Consider the following 21637-nt stretch of genomic DNA (forward strand, 5'->3'; position numbering starts at 1 on the left):
AACACATTATCAGTTGGAGAAAACTAACCTGTCGCACTGTGTACTCAGAGCAAATACACAGATCGGTGTACTTTAAACATCCTTATAACCCGAACATTTGTTCTATTCCCACGTTCTCCACTATTTTTCAAAGAACTTTTAAACATATATTCACATTGAGTTGCACAGAACACGACAGATTTAAAATGTAAATTAATTCTCCTTGCAGGTCTTGAAGCTTCATTACAATTTTTTGCTGAGATCTCATTTCAGCCCTGAAATAACCTCAATGTGCAGAGTTGGACATGACTCTGTTCATGGAAGTAAATATATACGGTTTTTGTTCAATAAGAGCTAAAAAAATGAAAAAAACCTCAATATGTTTCTTGTGTGGTATTCTATGTAAATGCAAAATAATTGTAAAGAGGAACTATTGGACTTCTAATTCAACTCAATCAAAAGAAGAGTTAAATGGTTTGAAATGATACCTTCACATTATATTGTAATTTAGATTTGATTATGAGTTTCTTGAAATAAATCTGAATTATTTAAGAATTATTAAATCCACTGTTATAAGGAGACATGTCATTAAAACAAGAGGACAAAACAAGCTAGATTTGTTTATGATCAATTATAGAATAAAATCTCACTTTTTTTTAGACATTTGAAACATCCTGATCCTAAAACAATGCTACAGAGTTTAAGAATAACTAGAGATGGGCAAATGAAGCTTCAAAGCAGATTCATGAACCACTTTCTATATTTTCTGACTCCACCAGGTGGCACTCTTGGTTTGAAGATAGAGGCTGAAAGACTGTCAATGAAGTGTGTTTTCAAACATTTATTGAACAGACAGTGCCATCTAGTGGCTTCAAAACATATAGAAAGTGCTTCATGAATCTGCTTTGAAGCTTCATTTGCCCATCTCTAAGAATAACTGTGGCCCCCCCCATTTGTAATTTTTTTTTTTGAAATAGTTTTGAAATGTCCAAATGAACAAATTAATAATAATAATTGAAAAAACAAGATAACTAAAGTGAAAACACTGAAACAATCCGTGGAAGAGTGAATGAAATCAAGTCCAGACTATGAAAAGAGAAATCTTTATTCAACAAAGCACCAATATTCATACAAAACATGTGCTCTCACTTTTGACTTTTTTTCTTCTAAATTTTTCTAAAAAATGAAACTGCATTGCTTGGTTGAATGGCATCTTTACAATTGGTGGATGAAGTTTTCACTGACATTCATGAGAAATCTTTAAGAAGAAAAAAATAAAAAAATAAAGTAAGAAAAAAAAAAAGACAAAAACAAAACGATAAATTACATTCTTTAAATTTAATCATCTGATTTCTTGTTATGTGCTGTGACAGATATAAATAAGTCATTGGATTTAAATTAAATAAAGTCGTGAGATCACAGAGAGTCATGAGAAGATACAACAAACACTTTCGAGTATGAAAATTCTGGCCTTTAAAAAAAAAAAAAAAGAAAAAGAAAAAAGACAGAAATACAGTGCATCAAAAAATTACTTTGGTGGCGACACTGGTTGTCGAGTCGTCCCTTTGTTAGCTGAGGGACAAGGTAGGAAGTTCTGGAAATATGAGCTGAATCTTTCCAGGAAATTCTGTCAAAAACCCTCGATGACATCTTGTAAACACAACAATGGAAGGAGCGTTTTATCGAATCACAAAAAAGTCCCGTTCGGGGACGTATGCAGCCGCCCCCCGGTCTCCGCCGTCAGTCCTTTGAACACTTCTAAACAGATCCTCGACACACCTGGGCGACTGCGGGGGAAAAAAAGCTGTCACGCGTCGCTTTATGTTACGGCGACGCAGACGGGTTGAAAGTCATCTTGAAATGAATAAATCATCCCCCACAACGGCGACATGAGCCTGAGTGGAGCTCCAGCCAACAACACTTTGAGGTTTTTGTTTCCCGCGACACGAGTTCGGCTCCAGATTCATGTTCCCTGTGAAGAAAGTGTCACTCGCCCTAAACTCTATCCACTCTAAAAAACAGAGCAAAACAAAAAACAAAAACAAAAAAAACCCGGCGTGCTGGAAATGAGGCTGCTGTAAGTTTTAACGGTGGCGGGGGATGGGCGGGGCGGGGCGGGGCGGGGCGGGGGATGGGCGGCGAGGTGTCTGCGGGAGGACGTCTAAGGGTTCTTGTGCGTCTCGATACAGAGGACGATGTACTCGTTGGAGCAGCTCCGCGTCTGCTGGCCGAGAAGCCCCGAGCTCAAACTGGACGACTGGCCCGTGACGGACACGTGGTCGGCCCGCCACGTCTCGCAGTGTTTGTCCACGACTCGGAGACCCCTGCTGGTGGAGCCATGCCAGATGCTTTTCTGGGGCCTGATTGGACAAAGAGACGGGGGAAAATCCTTCGGTTATCATGGGCAGAATTGAATTCTTCTCACAGAAAACATCATTGAGAGTGTTAAAAATGTGAATTCAGAACACTAATGCATGGGCTAACATGGGTTTTAGTTGCAAAAGAAAAGTGTTGAGAGCCGCAAAGACTTTAAATGCTAAACCATCTGATAATTAACAGTTGACCTGGACACTGCAATCCTGCTCATGAGGTTTTTAAAAAGTGTCTTTGTGTTTAATAACCTTTTAACATTTTTAAAATTTCAATTTTTTATTTAGACGTGCTTTAATACTGTAACACATATTTTGATTTGAATGTATTTTCCCACACTTGTATAATGACAAATAAAGCATTCTTTTGTAATTCCTAATTAAAAACAAAATTCATTGCACCATTAAAATGATACATTGGATGAGGTGAAAAGGATCGAGTCACAGCTTCAGCAGTTCCAAAAGTGCTACACTTTTGGTCACACTCACACATCTATCCAATTGAGATCCCGTAAATATATCGGTAAAAAAAAAGAAGGGGACCTAAAATCATACCATATGGAACACCAATACTGGAACAGAATATCACTATTCGAGATGACCCACATGGAAAGAACCTATATCAACATATATGTTTTAATATAGGTTTTGATATAGGTTTTTAATATACGTGACATATATAAAATTGGCCAATTTCCTATATTATATGTTCATAAAGGCACATATATGTACACATATACGTGCATACAGGTACCTATATGCACGTATATACGTGTGCATACATGCACCTATATGTTCTTCTTGCATAATTGTTTTTTAGTTAGTTCTTAGTTATTGCCTTGACAATGTATGACAGCTGCCAAAGTGAGATATGGGCTATATATATGTATATGTATGTGGAGTTAAAGAAGCAGTACAGGAGACCTATATGGCCTGTATATTCACATATATGCACCTCAATTTTGCATATAAGCAGCATATATGTGCAAATAAGCTGCTTATAGGTTTCATATATGCGCATATGTCCTCGTATAGGTTCTTTCCATGTGGGGAACACTGAAATACAAATGACGTTCACTAACCAGAAGGGGTCAGCTAACACATCCCGGCCATCAAAGGAGTAGATGGGTATCTTGGCATTGATGGGCGCCCTGTCCCCGGTGAAAATTGACCGCCAGTTCCTAAAGATCACGTCTCCCTGAGAGACGACACAGCAAGTTAGACGTGATACAAAACTCATGGTTACCAATCTACTGCTAGTCTGACCGAACGGACTCACCCTGAGGTTGGTGATTGGCAGAGACTCCCTGAAACCGGGATAGACCACGTGGACCAGGTCCTGTCTGTTGGAGGAAATGAAGGCCCGGTAGTTGGGGGCCAAGCCCATGGCTTTGGCCTGCTCGTAGCACATCCGGTCGGCCGTGTCGAGCCCCATCATGTCCCCGGTGTGGGGCTGATTCAACGCCACCAGACTCAGCTGGAGGCAGAAGAAGCAATATGGAGGTGAAGACATAGAACAACCCTTTACTGAGATCGACATGCACATCAAAAATGGTGAAAGTCTCAACAATACTCACTCTTTCTTTCACCGTGTGTACTCTTTCCATTGTGTCACCTCTTATGTGATATGCAACTTGAGGCTGATTGAATAGTTTAAAAAAAAAGTATAGAAATGGACAGACATTGCAAAACATTATCCTGCAATTGCTTCATTCTGAAAATTAGAGGGAAAAAAAGTCATGAAAATGGCAAAACGTACCTCATCTTGTGGAATGATGTTATTGGCGAGGTAGATCAGACTGCCAAGCTGTGAGGACACAGCAGGCAGATTAGGACTGAATGTTACATTTCAAACTCATTATGCTGAAGAAATACATTTGAGAGATGTTTCTTGACATCTGATTCACAAGCCGTAAATCCCAGCTCTAAAGGACCAGTATTATTGATTCCACGGTCCATATGTAAAGATTAAAATACATGCAAGGGGCAAAAGTGCATATTTGTCACTCTGAAATTACCTGTATCTCTTTCCATCCCTGTGGAACCTTGAGGAAGAGACTTCCTGATCCCGTCACGTACGACATCGTCCCCTCTGCATCCCGGGCGGTGCTCTGCATCATACTCTCACGAGTTGGATACATTTTCATCTAAAGTAAAAAAAAAAAACAATTAACTAATTAAAAAAAATATTTATCATTGTGTAGAAAAATAAATTTCTGATCATTAGGCTCCAATTAAGAGCTCTGACTCCAGGTTTTTTGAATGAAAGGCCAGAATGCTGAAACCATCAACCATTCTGAATGAAACTTACATTGAAGCATCATTTATAACCATGTTGTGAACCTAATGGACGAATGCACTCACAGCTGCTGCGGTACTTGAAGGCCCTGGTGGTCCAGGTGGTCCTGGAGGACCAGAGATGGTCAGACCTGGCAGAATTAAAAACATTAACACCTCTTATTAGATCTGTGTTTTTAATCATATCAGCTATAGGAACATTGTAATGTTGTGATAATTATATATGATTCTATACCTGAACTGTATCTTGAGGGTTGCCCTGGTGGTCCAGGTGGCCCAGGAGGACCAACAGGTCCAGGTCTACCATAGCCGGGGGTACCAGGTGACCCTGGCACTCCAGGGGGTCCTGGACGGCCCAGCACCGACTCTCCTTTGGGCCCCTAAAACACATTGGGATAAAAGTTGTAGCTTGTTTTCATGATTTTCCCCAATTGGCTGTCTTTTCAAGAAACCTGGACTCACCACCGGGCCTGGTCTCCCGGGGAAACCTGGTTGCCCTGGAAACCCCGTCTCCCCCCTGTCCCCCTTCTCTCCTCTGACGCCCTGCTCACCCTTCACCTCCTGTGAGCGCATGCACAACACACCCAGACCCGAAGAGGTTAGAGCTCATTAAGTCAGGCGTAATACAAACATAAACATGAGGGCACGAGACTTACCCAACCTCCTCTGGGAATATAAGAACCTGGAAAAGAAGAGACGCAGGAATGTTACGGAACAATATCACGATCAAATCCCCAAAACATTGGTTTAACTGTTTGATTCTACAAAGTGAGAATCCAATTTCTACACTTATCTGGTGGTTGACGGCTCTATAAAACACATTTGAACCTGATATTAATGATAAATAAAGTGGAATTGTATTAATTGTGTGCATTTTGATTTATTAAAACGGATTCAAACACATAAAGTTGATCAATGTGATTGAATTAGCAGGCAAATGTGCATTCAATCCTGAAGCTCTCAGTCACAATATAAATCATGAGAAGAACACAATCCCTGAACGAGATCTTGAATATTGCTCCAGAGAAGCGTCACCAGACGGAAATAATCATTTTACTGAGATCAAACAGCATTGAGACCATTTTTCACTAAATTTGTCCTGTTATTGATACATTGTTGCTTCAACGAAAACAGCGAAAGCACACTTTTTCGCCCCTACAAATAATTAGAATTATTGCATTTAACGCTGGTTATGAGGGAGAATCTGTGAACTTACTTGGTGGCGCCGGAATCCCAGGAAGTCCTCTTTCTCCCTGTTCTCCTTTGGGTCCCGTCTGACAGACGCCTTCACCAGCAAAACAAACAAATCAAACTTTATTTCTTAACTTTATCTTCTTTAGTAAGTATTATCTTGATCAACAATTACAAAACAAAACCCAAAAGTATAGATCAAGGGCAGCTATACTTTATAATCCAACTTACCATTTGCAATAGATCCATTGGGATGAAGCTGAAATGATGCAACACAAACATGTTACCCACAACAAGTGGCGCACGACTATAATCTGAGTTAGTGTCAAGTGAACGTGCTTCCTCCATCGGTTAATGTGACATTTTGATTTTCTGTGGACGAGAGTTTAGTACTACCTCGTGCTGTTCTTGGCATTTAACCTTCACCTCTCCCGAGACGGCATGCAGCATGCAGGTGATTTTGGGACGCAGACTGAATAAGTTCTGAGTGATAAAAACTTAGATAAGACACACGATTACATGCGAGAAGATGGAAGAGACAAGAATGGTTTAGTAAGGAGTAAAAGAAATAGAAATCGAGAGGACTGGAAGGGATGGAGTGAAAAAAATTATTAACATTATTTGAAGAAATCAGGCAAATAACATTTTTGGTAAATAGACATGTAAGAGGTGGCTCCATGTTCAGTTGAACGTGACTGATCCACCTTTACAACCACTTTTATACAGCCCAAGTTTGAGAAAATTACAAATACAATATAGCGGGTGACTCCAGAGTGATCAAATAAAGAACAAAATCTATATTTAAGGTAGAATATTGCCAAAGAATTTACGAAATGATCCCAAGCAGTGGCTGTGATAAAAGCTGTTAGTGACACTGGTTTTATTTGCAGATATATTGATATTTTCTAACGTCCAGACACGTACGGCCATTTTGCAGTGGGGTCTGGGAGGGATGGGAAACACTGTCTTAAGAAACCAGGAGAGGAGAGACGACATTAAGCACATAAAACACGTGGAAACAGCTGATAACTGAAGGAAAACGTGTCAGGAATGAGAACAGGTAATGTAATGTGATTACTCCTTTGGGGCAGCTGAAGATTCCCGGTCGGCCTGGAGGTCCAGGAGGCCCCGGGGGCCCCTGAGGAAAACACATGTAGAAAGATACGGAAAGAAATCAGGGAACATGTGAAAGTTTCGGTCTGTTCAGGACCTTGGTCTTGACTCAGTCTTTACAATAATGTTCACTGAACTGATAAAGTCGCTGCATTACTTCTATTTCCTGCAGTGTGACTCACCGGCAGACCTGGCGCGTCCCCTTTCTCTCCTTTCAGACCCATCAGCCCAGGACGACCCTACAAAGATGGGGACACATTATCCGAAAGCATTCAGGCTTTAGTGGGAGAAGTTAGATTGGATGTAACTTTAACAATTCCCACAGGCACATTGGGGAAATTGGATCGTTTGATGACCGAGCAGAAATGCGGGTGAATTTATTATAAAACCTATCAAAACTGAACTCATAACACATGGGATGTTTTATGAGCTGACAAAATATGTGTTTTTTTTCTCAAATTGATGTTTGATGAGAAAAGTGCTGCGGAATGTGTCTATGAAATGATGTAAGTGTAAAGTTTTGGAAGTTATGGAAGTTATGGTGCTTACTGGTCGTCCAGGGAAGCCAAACTCTCCTTTAGGTCCTGATGGTCCCACTGGTCCCTGGGAATAAACCAAAATGACTCTATATATAAATATCTGTATATATATAAACTTTTAACCTTTCAAAGATTTTAAATCAGTTGTGATGCTACTTCAAGCCTTACTTGAATTCCAGGCAATCCTGAGACACCGTTATCTCCCTGTGAACAAAAATAAGTTTGTCTTCTGTCCTTTTAGATGCTTTTTTAGATTTATTTTGACATATTTTGGACTATAACTCAAGACGTTTCTCATGTGTGCTGCTCTATGATTAAAATGGTGGAGCTGGTTTCATGTGTTTCCTAAATCAGGTGATAAACCAGATGTTTTGTCTTCAAAATTAATTCTGGTTTATGATTCTAATATTTACATTATTCTCAGTTTATTATATTATAATTAATAATTGTTCCTAAATTAATAAATTAATACATTTCGATGTTCCTGGTTTAAATGAGGAAGTAATTAAAAAAAAAAAAAAAATTTAATACATTTTTTTTAAATTAAAATATGTTAAAGAAAATAAAAAATAAATCACTAATAATAAATTCAACATTTATAAAAATCCTATAAAAAATTAAAAGAATAAAAATAAATATTTTAATTAAATTTATTTAAAACAACAAAATTATTTAAAAAAATTAAGAAAATTAAAGAATCAACTAACAATTTAATTATAAAATGTTAATTAAAAAAAGTTACTCGAAACCGAAATACATCAAATAAAACACACAAAAATATTGAATAAATAAATGAATGGCAAGGTTGGTTTATGGAATAAAGATTGGTTCATGACTTTGTCTGAAAGTTGTGATAGGAAGCCCGACCTTGTCTCCTTTGGGCCCCACTGGTCCACTCAGACCCAACGTGGATCCATCTGCTGCTAGTGTGAATCCCGGTTCACCCTTTTCACCCTGCAAACACACACAATCACACACCAGGAAAGGAAACGGATGAGTATTTTTTCTTACAAAAATATTGTACGGTATCACATAATTCTCAAATAATCTTCTCTCTTCGGATGGGCTTTTCTCGCAACGTAAACGTTAACATGAGTTTAATGATAATCCCTTTGAGAAAATGACAAATGAATCATTCGGGATTAAGTTCAGTTTATGAATGTTGCTTGAACTGCGTTTCCCCGATTCTTTGTTGTTGTTTTTTTTAGTTCCCCCAATTGTCACTCCGCTCATGCTTTCTCAAATGTGAAAAATTTAAAACATTACAGTAATCCATAGGTAAAAATATAGCTGTTTTGCTTTAATTATAGATATAGAGTACGTCATTATATTCTCTATAACTGTCATAATGGGTAGATTTGTGGTTTTACAACAAAGATTATCCTCTAATTTCATCCTCCACCTTTTCAGCAACCCTCACCTGGATAATTAGTATAAAAACGAATGGATTTCTTCCAAAAATTAAAGGAAATTGTCATTCTGGGAAAAGTATCCCTCTGATCTCGTTGTACTGCTCAGCCCACATAATGAAAACTACTGAACACTTACCTTGAGTCCTGGAGGTCCTGAAATTCCAGGCAACCCAATGTCCCCCTTTGGACCCTGTAATGATCATTATTCGACATGAAAATAACACAGAATCTTGAATTCTAATGTCAAAGTTTATTTAAAAAACATCCTTTGTTTTGAAAGAAGACACCAGACTTAACGCACACAAGTTGTTCTTGAATTACAGTGATTTTCTTTAAAAGACTTTTCTTTTGTGTGCTACTCACAGCGAGTCCTTGACCTTCATACATCCCTGAGAAGTTGAACAAACCATCTGTATCGTTCAGTAGAAGCTGAGGAGACGAGAAAGATCTGGTCAATGAAGACATATTTAAAAGCAAAAGTTGTTTTTCCCCCTCATTATGTTTGCTGAGCAATGTTGTTGAGCTGTTGGTTTTGTTGTTGTAAAAAACTTTAAAAATAAAGAAAAATATTTTGGAAAAATGTCATTCACAAAAGACTTAACAGTGATAGAATATGATTTCCCAGCACTGTGCACTCAAGTTCAAAATGTCAAAACATTAAATATGAAAGAAAACTGCAGCTAATAGCACAAGTAGCTAACAATAAATAAGCTTTTAACTTATTAGGAAATGAACAGTGATTGACAGCAACACTTATCTCATATGTGATTCCCACATGGCAGGAGTTAGCTGAACACAAATCGAATTTATTTTTGAATAAAATAAATTATTAAACAGCCTCACTTATAAAATGTTGCTGGTGGGAACTCCAGATAATTATTTAAACATAAAAAAAACATAAATAATAATTAAAAATAGTAACAATAAAAAAAACAACCAAAACACTAAATAAATAAATAAATAAATAAATAAATAAATAAATAAATAAATAAATAAATAAATAAATAAATAAATAAATAAATAAATAAATAAACAAATAAATAAACAAATAAATAAATACATACATACATACATACATACATAAATACAAAAAGAAATACACATTGTTCATGCAATTACTATTAATTATTTAGGTACAGATGATGGGGGTGTGGGGATGCACCTAAAAATCTTTACATATATCTTACCTATATATTTTTTTCGAGTTTGTTGGTGATCATATCATGATTACGTCATAAGATTATTGCATATTCATTAGATTTCATGCATCTTTAATTCACATCTCTCTAATACTGAGAGTCGACGTGACGCCACTTACGTCCTGGAGGTTGACTGCAGGTCCTGGAGGTCCGGGTGGCCCCGGGGGGCCGGGCCGGCTGAGTCCATCCCGTCCAGCTTGGCCCTGATGAGCACAATTCACACTTAAAGCTTGTCAATATAAAACCACTTCAATATCAATACCAACACTGTTGTTACCTTTTGTCCTGGATCCCCTTTGTCCCCTTTGAGTCCCTGTGAAGACACAATACTTAGCTCTGATTTTAACATCGAGACATTTATTCAGAGATGTCTTTTTTTTTTTTATTATGATTTTTGCACAGACCTCTGCTCCTTTTTGTCCGCCCAAACCCGGAAAACCAGGCCGCCCTATAAAACCAGACTCCCCCTGCAGAAAACAATGGGACACGTCGTCAGTGTGCGGAGCTGCCAGCGACCCTGACGCAACCTGCTTCCTGCTTCACTGAAACAATGAGCAACGACTGCATCTTCAATCGGTAATGTTCAAGGGAGACAAGCAGGTCGCGTCAGATGCAATAACAGATTTTAAAGCTGTAAGCAGGAAGCAATTTTACCCTCTGCATCCCCGCGCTGTCAAAGCAATCGTCACGGGGAAGCTGCGGGCTTTTTATTTTACACAACTAATACGCCGGCTTTGAGTGAGTCGATTCAATAAATTAAAAGAAAGATGCAGATCAGTTCGTGACTGAACTCAGCTGTGATCAGCAGGAGACAGACGCGCTGCTAATGCGTCTACTGGACAAAAACAATCAACAAAATAAAGAGTTAGGCTGTGTTTGATTATCCCTGCTATTTCTAAAAGTGTAAAAATGGAACGCAGACTCACCTTTTGACCTTCTGCTCCTGGGGTTCCTTGTAAACCATCTTCACCCTGTTAAAGAGGAATGAAATGCAATGTGTTCACTAAAGCATCTTTTTCTTAACATTACATGACTCCAAGACAAGTTGGAGTTTTGTACTCAAGCTGTTATTGGTATATTTTAGACCTTCGTTAATACATTAAGCTTCTATCCTCAGTTCATCTGGATGTTTCTATTTTCTTTTAAAATACTAGCATAAGAGTATGTAGATGGTTGTAATACTTTTTAATTACACAAATCTGCTGTGTTTTCATGGTTTTGTCATTCTTTCCTTTCCTTTTCACTGTGCGCCCAGTGCTGCCCCCTAACGGGAGGCAGAGGTACTGGTACAAAGACGTTTTTGCTTTTTCATTGCGGTTTAGAAAAACATCAGTGGTGACATAAATGTGTCGTGGTACCAGTCTTGCCTCATTGTAGGGTTATGGGTTGGGCCATTCCTCGCTATTTGAAGACTGTATGCCTGTAATTGCCAGTGGATTTACAGCCTGAACCCTGGACAAGATGGTGTTTGCAGGTTCAGAACCAGAACTGTTGCATCTGAGGGGAGGCACTGATTGTTGCCGCTTCACCTCAAACCTTGACAATCAGAATCACTAAAAGGATGGCAAACCTACAGTAATTACACATTTTAACTTTTTATCCGATAGGTGAGGCTCTTCTTTACCTGGATCTCCATTTACTTTCTTTGACTTGTGTTTTTATTCCTGATTTCACCATTTATGGTCCATTTCATCATATTTCAGTGAATTTTATTTGAAATGAATGAGTTTTCATTCATTTTCCACAGGTCTGTTCAATCCCTAAATATCTTACCTTCTGTCCTGGAAATCCTGGAATTCCCGGAGGACCCTGTTAATAAACAAACCAGTTCAATATCGCATTGTTATTAAAATGTCTATGATTTTGTTTCAATTCAGAAGAAACTTTTATGCCGGTATCATTGTAGTCTCATTGTACCTCTGGACCTCTGGACTGTGTGCCTCCAAAACCCAGCCAGCCAGATGCTTCCATGTCCTTGGAAAAAAAAGAAGAAAAAAAAGAACAGCAATGAAAATGTGGATCATAAGGAGATTTTTTAAATGAAATGAAAAGAGGTTTAACTGTAATCTGGGCTGCAGTGAATTAATGTTCTGCACAATTAGCACAGAATTGATTTTTCTAATAATTTCAAAATTTACACAAGTATGAGACAAATACACATCAGACCTCAAAGTCTATGGCTGGACTTCTTCCAGGAGGTCCTGGAGGACCGGGCGGGCCCCTGGGACCAGGCTTCCCCTCTGGCCCCTCTGACCCCAGTAGACCTGGGAACCCCCGTGGGCCCTCCTCTCCCTGAAAACACACATTTCAAATGTTAAACTCAGGTGGGGTGTCGATGAAAACCTGACAGATTGATAAAAAGAAGTAAATGTAAATATCACATCAGCTTCAAAACCAGTAAAAGAACTGAGCATACATATGTTTGCTAATAAAAGTATTTACATACCTTACAACCCTAACTTCACCTTTTTACATGTAATTTTACTCACAGGTTTTCCATTTGAGTACATTTAAGACAAATTAAGTCAATATAAAGAAAGCCCTTGGTTTGAATTGATAATAATCTAAAACACCATCACATCCTCTGCAGAAGTGATTTCTTTGCATGCAATCATAATACAGATGAATAATGTAGCAGGAGAGAGCAAAAAAGTGGATAAAAACACCTTGTAATAAGTGATAACATAAAGATTTTGGCCATTCTGGATGTAATAAAGCCTCTAAAATAAAATGTTTTACAACCAGTATCATGAATTAATACACATGACAACTATCACATCCATAATAATAATTTTTCATAAGGAAAAAGTCTTTTATGTTCAAGAAAAACAGCTTTATGTATGTATTATTTCATTATTGGCTGCAGTTATTACATTTAATGCTACTTCTGTTATGCAATAACCGATTATTTCAAAATTGGTTACTTTAATGGATTATAAATCCACTTACACTTTTGGCTTTACGACATTAAAAAAGACAAATACTATTATATGATTGGCTTCATTGACCTCGGACTTCACAGCCAGATTTGTCAGCAGCTGAAAGAAAGCTTCCAAACTGGCAACGCTGGACACGAACCAAAACAGAATTAGTAGAATTGTGGCAATATGTGTAGTTGTTTCATTAAAAGGAAATCATCTCTCACCTTTGGTCCCGGCTGCCCGCTGACGCCAGACTCTCCCTGTTAAGAAACACACAGAACGTAATAAAATCACATTAGCCACATTGTTGACTCCAAGCCATCTTTTCAACACGGTTGTGTTTACAGCGCGAGCCTTTTGGCTTTTTAGCGGTCCGCAGGGTGGCCTCATTAAGAGCCGGGCTCGTTGTGCAAGCAGGGTATTTAGTTTGAGGGGAATTGTAAGGAGCTCCGGGGAAATCAGACTGGCGCTCCAGGAAACCTGGCAGAAATCTCACAAGACGCACATCCAATGCAGGATTAGTGCGAAAACTGTGAGAGGGAAAATGTGCGCACGTTTAATGAATAATGACAATATCAGACTGATAAAAAAACAACTTTACCTCATAGTAATGTAATGTAATGTAATCTCACATGACAGATGAAATAGGCTTTAAATACTTTGAAGAAACATTTTTTTTTAACTTAAAGCAGCTTGTGCAATATAGACTGTCTATAAGTGTCAATAAGATGGCTGTGGGAACAAGGAACAAGGAAAATGGGAATTGGAAGCAAAAATAACCACATGAATATAAATTAACTTTGATTGGAATGTGAAAAAGTTTCAACACTCAAAATTCCGCACCAAAAGATTTTTGTGTTGGAGGAATCCTGGGAAAGTTGGAGGGATTTAACTGTATTATTATTATTATGATTATTATTATTGTTATTATTACATACAGTGGGATTGCAGAATTATTTATTTTATATTTTATTGTTTTATGTTTCATGCAAAAGGATATAAATAAAGCTCTGTGTTACACTTTAGCCCCACTGCACATATAATGGTGATATAAACAAAAAATCTAACATTTAATAAGAGTTGTGAATACTCAAACATCTTGCAATGATTATTAATATTAAGTGGTTTATGTTATTAAAAACAAACCCCAACAAGAGCAAAATTACAACTAAAACTGGAACAAATTTAGAAAAAGAATAACACCAGTCAATATAACTCTTTAAATACCTCCTAAATACTACTTTTATTAAATCTAGGCCCGGTTTACACGATGCTGAAAATGCATGGTTTTTGCATTTTTGTTTTGGAAAAGTTTGGCGTTCACACAGCAGTTTTGAAAATGATAGTCAAAGAAATGCATTTTCCCCATTTCAATTGCGTTTTCTCTGTTTCCGCATAGACGAAGTGTTTTCAAAAACGTCCACGTTGGGACCCATTTCCAAAAACGTGTGTTTTCAGTGACTCCGCGGACCATTGTTGTGTAAACCCAATGAAAATCTACAGTTTTCATTTAAAGACACTGTTGTGTAAACGGGGCCTCAATGTTTGTACCAACAAAGCAAAGGCTGCGAATACTGAAGTACATGTGACTTCTTAGTTCATTATTTTTAATAATTGTGAAAACATTTGAAAAAAAACAACTTTTTGTCAATCATGTCATAAAAATTAAGAGATTTAATCTATTTTGGAATATCCGCAAAAGAATTTGGAAATTGTGAAGCAATGTGAACATTTTCTGGGTGCATCGTACACTCCTCATATTGGATTATTGCTTTTTTGTGTTCTGTTTAGTATCCCATCGAAATTGAGAATATAATTTTAAGAGTTTAAAGCTGTATTAAGTAAAAAGAAAATGTGATGTGACTTTTGACCCTTTTATGGACATTTCTTTTTGTGCTGCTTTTTCGTTCTTTTGTTTATGTTAATATATTAATTTCTGTCTATTATGCTAACCTAATTCAGTTTAAATATGTGGACGTCCTGGGAGCATAATAAAAATGTTTGGTTTTTTTTAAATCAGTGAAAAGCAGAATCACATACCACCTCTCCATGAAGCGCTCCAGCGCCCCCTGGAGGATGGCTGATCCCACCTTGCACTGCAGTCATTATTGACTCACCTTGTCTCCTTTCTCTCCTGCAGGTCCCAGATCTCCATCTTTACCATCAATTCCCTGCAGGACAACATCCCGTATCAACATTATTCACATCTTGTGAAGTAGAACAACAGCATGCACACGGTTTGCATGAGCTCTTTCACACTTATTTTTAAAAAGAAAATAAAATCTGAGCCTGCTACAAGCTCATAGAGGCAGCATGACAAAAGCAGCTAATGAGCTTCCAGGACCTGAAGAGAAGAAATGGTTTGTTGAGTAAATAAAGCGAGTGAAACATGCGTACAGTTAGTGAAAGCTGCTAAAGAAAACAACAAAATGTTCCAATAAAAAAAGACACATTTCCCCCAACAGACACTAAAGCTGCAAACATTTTCAAGCTGGTTCATTACTTCAGCTTCCGCCAAACAAACGTAAGTTATCGAGGGAAAGTTTAGGAGAAAACATGAATTTTAAGTCTGTCTCATATGCATTACAACTAATTACATAATAATAAACTAATGCGTAGATATGATTATGCACCTTCAAAATAAACTCTATTTTAGTTTAGTTGAGGGTTTTTTTCAGGGACTGAATATTGGCCTTTTTTTTAAATCCACAAGCTTTTACATGTTACATAAGTTTAAGTATAAATTTTCAATTTTCTAAACTATACTTACAATATTTATATCATAGTTTAACATGATTAATTAACTTTGGGCCGTTTTTTAGAAGAATGCTTCATATTCATATTGCTAAAAACATAAATAACGACAATAAAAAAGAGAAATTTCTTTTTTGTTTTAAATTCTGTTGTTGGTAGACTGAAAAAAAATGTAACTTGTAAAAAAGACAACTGAATCTTCTGTTGCTCAAATTTGCGGTATTTTAAAGAATGTTTTCACATTTTTCTACTGAGTGGAATCCAATGAATTGTCTCATTATGATAATTCCTGACTATTTTGTGTCGTAGTTTCGAGAAATATCAGATCTCAGCAGAAATGTCAGCTTCTTAAATTCCCCCTGATAATCCATAGTGTTTAGTTTGTCACATTAGCAGAGTATTATATACAATATTAGCTTAATAATAATAATAATAATAGCTTTAAAATGAGAAACTTTGACCAAATATATGAATATTGTACTTATTTCAATAAAAGTGATGGCAGGAAAGCTGTGAATGAACGTGTGATTTTCATAGTTGGGGGGTGAAATACTGTCTTTTCAGTCAAGGTTAATACCTGACCAGAACCAGAACCAGAACCAGAACCAGAACCAGAACCAGAACCAGAACCAGAACCAGAACCAGAACCAGACTCAGACCCAGACCCAGACCCAGAAACAGAACCAGAACCACTAAACCACTCCTCAATAACCTGCAAAAAGAAAACATAGAATAAAGTCCGATCTTCAGCTTCAAAGAGCTTTCTTTTTTTTTTTTTTTCAAAATTTACTCAAATTAAATCAACGCATTTCAAAAAAACATTGCATAGGATTCCTTCTAAAAAATATACGCACGCCCAAAAGCTGAACATTTTTAAAGGTTGCAGATGTAGAAAAATGGGTCCTGAAAGTTGTGTACGATACTTCCCATGCAAAGTATCTAAAAAAATAATCCAGACTAAATGTGCGTTTCCGATACGCCAACTGTGACCATGTGACCATCTTCCCCCGACCCCAAAATGTACATACATTTTGGGGTCGGGGGAAGATGGTGACATGGTGAATTGAAGCCAGATTCATTTCATACAGTTCATGTCTTCACATTGATCATCTCCTTCTCTACTGTTTCCAATAATTACTTAATGTCTGACTTATTGATACACATAATCATATCATAAACAGCTAAGCTGCAACGTTATAGATGTTCCTTTAGTGAGCCATGATGTTCAAAATTGGTGTACCAGTAAACACGTTCTCCTGCAAAGTTGTTGTTGTTTTTTTTTAAGTGAAGTTTAAGTGTAATGTTTGCTTGAGAAGTGGCGTACGCATCTTTCAGGACCCGTTTTCTGCTAAAGCAACCTTTAAAGCTGAGGCCCCAGAGTCTGGAGGAAGAGTTTGGGCGAAAGGTATAGTAGAAGAGTTTTGTTTTCTCAAGAAAAATAGAATAAGAAAAAGACTGAACCATTTCATTATGTTTAGAGTTTTAACGTGTACTTCAGTTTATATTCTGGTTTGTCACTTTAAAGAGGTCATATTATGTTAAATTCACTTCCTAAAGGGTTTCCAGCAGGACTAATCGTCTCTACACCTGGAAAGACGCCCCAGAAGTGAAGACAGTGTGTCCTCTCTCTCTCCTGGCTTGTTCCAGGTTATAAAAAGTGTGTTGCTCCAACCAGCCAATCAGAAATCAAACCCTATAAAGTGTCATCAGGGGTTTAGCTCCTCCCCTTTGACTCCTCCCACAATCAGGCAGCTCTGCTCTGGCACATGGCACCACGAAAGGAAGTACTTCCTCCTCTTCCCAAGAGGGGCATGTGTGGGCGGAGCCAGTCCAGCTCACACAGACACAGCAGATTCTGAATGTAGCTCCTATGATCCAGTATTCTAATGGAGGGAAATCAAGGAAAAGATGGATTTGGGCAAATAAACTTTGAACAATGTTTTTGGACCAACTGGACCATGTGAAAGTGTTGAAAATGTGGATAATATGACCCTTTAAGAGGAAGAAGAACCAATCGGGGCTGAAGAGAAACAAGAGATGTTGCAGAGTAAAGATGGAGGAGCTTCTCACTCACAGGAAGTCCAGCGTCGCCTTTCTGTCCATCCAGCCCATCTCTCCCCGGATCCCCGGGCGGAGCACTGAGGAGACCCTCAGATGGGCTTCCTGGAGGTCCTGGAGGACCTGGAGGTCCTGGAGGACCCTGGGAACATGAAAAAAAAACCAAAAACAAGAATCCAGAGGAAACAAGAAGAAGAGAAGAAGTTAAAGTCTTGTGAGGAATATCTGATCCTCCGTGGTGTCAGAAGAAGAGACGGAGAGAGAAAAGTGCACTTACACGAAGAATCTCTGCGTCACTGTCAAAATCTTCAAATCCAGACCCCTCCTGAAGGAAACATGAGATCTCAGAGATAAACACCTGTGTGTGTGTGTGTGTGTGTGTGTGTGTGTGTGTGTGTGTGTGTGTGTGTGTGTGTGTGTGTGTGTGTGTGTGTGTGTGTGTGTGTGTGTGTGTGTGTGTGTGTGTGTATTTAGAATAATGAGATTAAAAATGCAAAATGAGCTTTTTTGTGTGTTTTTTTCATCCACATTATCATATTACTTTCTCTACGAATGCTAATGGACGTACGGCGACTTAATAATGATGAACTGAAAGGATGAATGGAGGCATTAAGATGCTGGTGAGCACAGAGGAATAAACGGATGATCGCAGATGTAAAACTTTACCGCTCTAATAAAAAAAAAAGAAAAAGTGTTTATTTGGGATTCATCTGCCCTCCTGCACCTCGTAAAAGCAGCTCCATGATCCACAAGCTGGATCACTTTGCTGCGTCTGACTGAGCTTCAAAAGTTTGAATCCCATAAAGTCAACCTGTGAAAAAAGTGTGTGAGTTCTCTTCAGTATGTCTTTCCTCTTAAATGCTGATTTTTTTTGGGGGTGGTTTTGTTTTGAGCATTTTATAGATTTAGGATTTTTTTCATGTTATAGTCAATGAGAGGATCATTCGAGGCGTTTGCATGTCTCGTGTGATTTGCAGCGAAGAAAGATGTAAAGAGGGAGGATGAAATAAGTTAGACTTCTTCCTAAACCCTTTTCAAACACGTAACGCACGCATTGTAAAGTTGGAGTGGGTGTCAAGTGTTTTTCTTCGTACTTGTTTTCCTTTTGAATTTTTTTGCACACGCTCAGAAATAGATCATTAAAATAAAAATGAATAATGATAAGTCTGTTATTAAAAGATAATGAAGGGAAGAACATGAATTTTAAGTATGTTTGGAAGAGAGCCGACAAATGAACACTTAGATATATTCATGCACTTGTTCTATTTTACTCTGAAGGAGCACACTTTACTCTATTTTTCCAATTTTTTTCCGCCCCACATATTGTTTATTGGCTGTTTTTTATAATCCTTAATCCCAAATGCATGAACATGAACGAACGACTGCAGCTGAATTCAAATGTCTTTGGTTTATTGGGGATTCATCCGCCTCGTCTTGGACTTTTGAAAAGCAACTTCACTATGAAAGTCCCGATTTCTGTCTTTCTTTCTTCCACCTGAGTGAATCAAGCAGAGACGGACGTTTTCATGATACATGCAAGAAAACCTACCAGGGACAGTGAAGACTTGCTGCCTCGACCTGGAGGCCCGGGGGCTCCTGGAGGGCCGGGTAGTCCAACACCAGTGTCACCCTGAGAAGAAACCACAGTAGAAAATGTTTTATTGGCTAATCTGACTGATTTTGGATGCCAGTCGCTTAAGATTGTGCTTCTACACGACAATGTGTTGACCTTCTCTCCTTTAGAGCCAGGCTCTCCAGGTATTCCAGGGAATCCTGAAGCCCCCTGCAAAAATAGGAAAAACAAGAAGATAATGCTACGAGCCTATTGCCAAAAACATGGAGGTTCATACACTTGAATAAGACTGAGGATGTTTTACTCACCGGTGAGCCGGATTCTCCTTTGCTTCCCTATAGAGCGCAAATAAAAATAGAAACACAATCCATCATGTAATGTTGTGACCCAGAACCAACAGCTCAGCTCTCGGCCGCAGCAGGAGGAGAGAAAGTTCTATTAGCAGGCGATGCTCACAGGATCTCCACTCTTCCCTGCAGGTCCGGCAGGGCCTTCAGGTCCTCCAGGTCCCTGTGGGCCCCGCGGTCCAGGTTCCCCTCCTGATCCCTCTCCCGAGGCCGGTCCCGGAGCTCCAGGGGGTCCCGGAGGACCGTCCGGACCCCGTTCACCTGGTTCTCCTTTCTGTCCCGGAGACACCCGGACAGGCTGACGGTGGACGACGTGAAATAAATAGAAAGACATCAAGCAGTCATTTAAACTCACTAATCAACCAAGAGTGTTTTGGTTATCCTAATAAAACACGTCAGAATAAATACAATTAGGATTAGAATGAATTGTGAAAACAAATTACATCAACGTCAAATACATTTGTTTTCCAGGGCAAAACAGAAAATAATGAATATAATAAATGTATGTAAATTAAAAAATAAATTGAACCAAATATTCACATAAACATCAACCAAACTCCCCAGAATGTGTAAAATGATATATAATATGATTGAGCAATAAATATTGCAAACTGTAACACTAACACAAATCAAACATGGTATAATTATATTTTATAAAAAGGTCCAGAACAAATAAAATTTAATCTAATAAAGTAGAAATCGTAAAAGATTATGTTCAAATAAAAGTTTAAAAAGTAAATGGGTATATTTTTTTAATCTTAGCAGCACAAGCCTGAATTAATGGAATGAATGAACTTATAAAAATGTAAAACCTAAATCAAATACAGTATTTGTCCTTAACAAAACAAGAAAGAATGATATGACATTTAACAAAATGTAATGAAATGCAAAATAGGAAATAAAATAATAAAAATGAATAATAATAATAATAACAATAATGATTAAAAAAATGTTTTAAGTGTGAATAAATGTATGAAATCTAACATGATGTCATAAAATAAAATAAAAATAAACAGAAATAAAAGAAAAAAGTTCAGTAAGATCAACCAAAGGCTTTTCCTTTCAGTACAGTTAGTACATTCTAGAAACTAGTTGACTTTCAGTAAATAAATTGAAGCTAATCCAGAATTGTTCACCACAAACTAAACTTTCAGTCACAGTCATGAAGAACAAGTTTACTCACCAAGTCGGGTTTGGAGGTCAGAGGGATTGTTACGTATGCTTTTTCTGTAAAACAAGAGAGGAGATTAAAAAAAAAAACATTGATATTATTAGTGGATTATGATCATTAAAATAGCACGAAAAGTGAATGATAATCTGCTCCTCTGCAATAAGATCTGAAGCTCAGACGGTCGAAATGCAGAGAAAACAATTCCTTTAGCACCATCTGCTGGCCAGATTGCAAACTACAACGAGAGAGAGAGAGCGAGAGAGAGAGAGAGAGAGAGAGAGAGAGAGAGAGAGAGAGAGAGAGAGAGAGAGAGAGAGAGAGAGAGAGAGAGAGAGAGAGAGAGAGAGAGAGTGTGTGTGTTCTACCTGTCACTGTGCTCGTTTCCACTTCCTGTCCTGAAGTCTCCTCACTGTCCTCGTCATCAGTCGGGCTCATCTCGGTGGGCGGAGCTCGAGCCGGCGGGGTGTCGGTGGGCCCCGGGAACGGCTGTCGAACACGACCAGGGTGAGAATCCTGCTGCAGTGACTAATAATATTAATATCATTGAACTCACGCGCAAGAAGTAGTAACGACTATCTGAGTGGTGATGCATTTTGGGGTTTTTAATGACACCGAATCAACGTTAGGTTACAGAAAATAAAAGTCTGGCTCAGCAGGAGACCGTGCGCATTCATTAATATATGTGGAGAACGTGCGCATTCATTAATATATGT

General features: G+C 38.1%; 1 protein-coding gene across 6 annotated transcripts in view; it reads right to left on the reverse strand.

Moving 5' to 3' along the window:
• Positions 1–1070: 1070 nt before the first annotated feature.
• LOC308144264 (uncharacterized protein) overlaps positions 1071–21637 on the reverse strand; it is a 74848-nt gene continuing 54281 nt past the window's right edge. For 2 of the 6 annotated variants that reach the window (XM_080515344.1, XM_080515343.1), the window contains exons 8-46: positions 21290–21410; positions 20937–20980; positions 19863–20051; positions 19715–19741; positions 19563–19616; positions 19383–19463; positions 18111–18158; positions 17850–17975; positions 16353–16487; positions 15139–15192; positions 13246–13281; positions 12267–12392; positions 12018–12074; positions 11874–11909; positions 11027–11071; positions 10505–10567; positions 10378–10413; positions 10220–10303; positions 9265–9330; positions 9038–9091; positions 8357–8443; positions 7658–7693; positions 7500–7553; positions 7133–7189; positions 6916–6975; positions 6762–6803; positions 6234–6320; positions 6069–6096; positions 5863–5931; positions 5303–5328; positions 5109–5207; positions 4882–5026; positions 4713–4777; positions 4367–4495; positions 4108–4155; positions 3926–3988; positions 3628–3825; positions 3431–3546; positions 1071–2339 (exon numbers count right to left, since the gene is read on the reverse strand). In XM_080515344.1, coding sequence (XP_080371470.1) covers positions 2141–2339; positions 3431–3546; positions 3628–3825; positions 3926–3988; positions 4108–4155; positions 4367–4495; positions 4713–4777; positions 4882–5026; positions 5109–5207; positions 5303–5328; positions 5863–5931; positions 6069–6096; positions 6234–6320; positions 6762–6803; positions 6916–6975; positions 7133–7189; positions 7500–7553; positions 7658–7693; positions 8357–8443; positions 9038–9091; positions 9265–9330; positions 10220–10303; positions 10378–10413; positions 10505–10567; positions 11027–11071; positions 11874–11909; positions 12018–12074; positions 12267–12392; positions 13246–13281; positions 15139–15192; positions 16353–16487; positions 17850–17975; positions 18111–18158; positions 19383–19463; positions 19563–19616; positions 19715–19741; positions 19863–20051; positions 20937–20980; positions 21290–21410 — 3090 coding nt within the window. In that variant the 3' untranslated portion in view covers positions 1071–2140. The remainder of the gene's footprint in view (positions 2340–3430; positions 3547–3627; positions 3826–3925; positions 3989–4107; positions 4156–4366; positions 4496–4712; positions 4778–4881; positions 5027–5108; positions 5208–5302; positions 5329–5862; positions 5932–6068; positions 6097–6233; positions 6321–6761; positions 6804–6915; positions 6976–7132; positions 7190–7499; positions 7554–7657; positions 7694–8356; positions 8444–9037; positions 9092–9264; positions 9331–10219; positions 10304–10377; positions 10414–10504; positions 10568–11026; positions 11072–11873; positions 11910–12017; positions 12075–12266; positions 12393–13245; positions 13282–15138; positions 15193–16352; positions 16488–17849; positions 17976–18110; positions 18159–19382; positions 19464–19562; positions 19617–19714; positions 19742–19862; positions 20052–20936; positions 20981–21289; positions 21411–21637) is intronic. The other 4 variants (XM_080515348.1, XM_080515345.1, XM_080515346.1 and 1 more) reach the window with 4 other exon arrangements.

This window comes from Blennius ocellaris, assembly GCF_963422515.1.
Source record: "Blennius ocellaris genome assembly, chromosome: 19".
In the NCBI taxonomy this organism is placed as follows: domain Eukaryota; kingdom Metazoa; phylum Chordata; class Actinopteri; order Blenniiformes; family Blenniidae; genus Blennius; species Blennius ocellaris.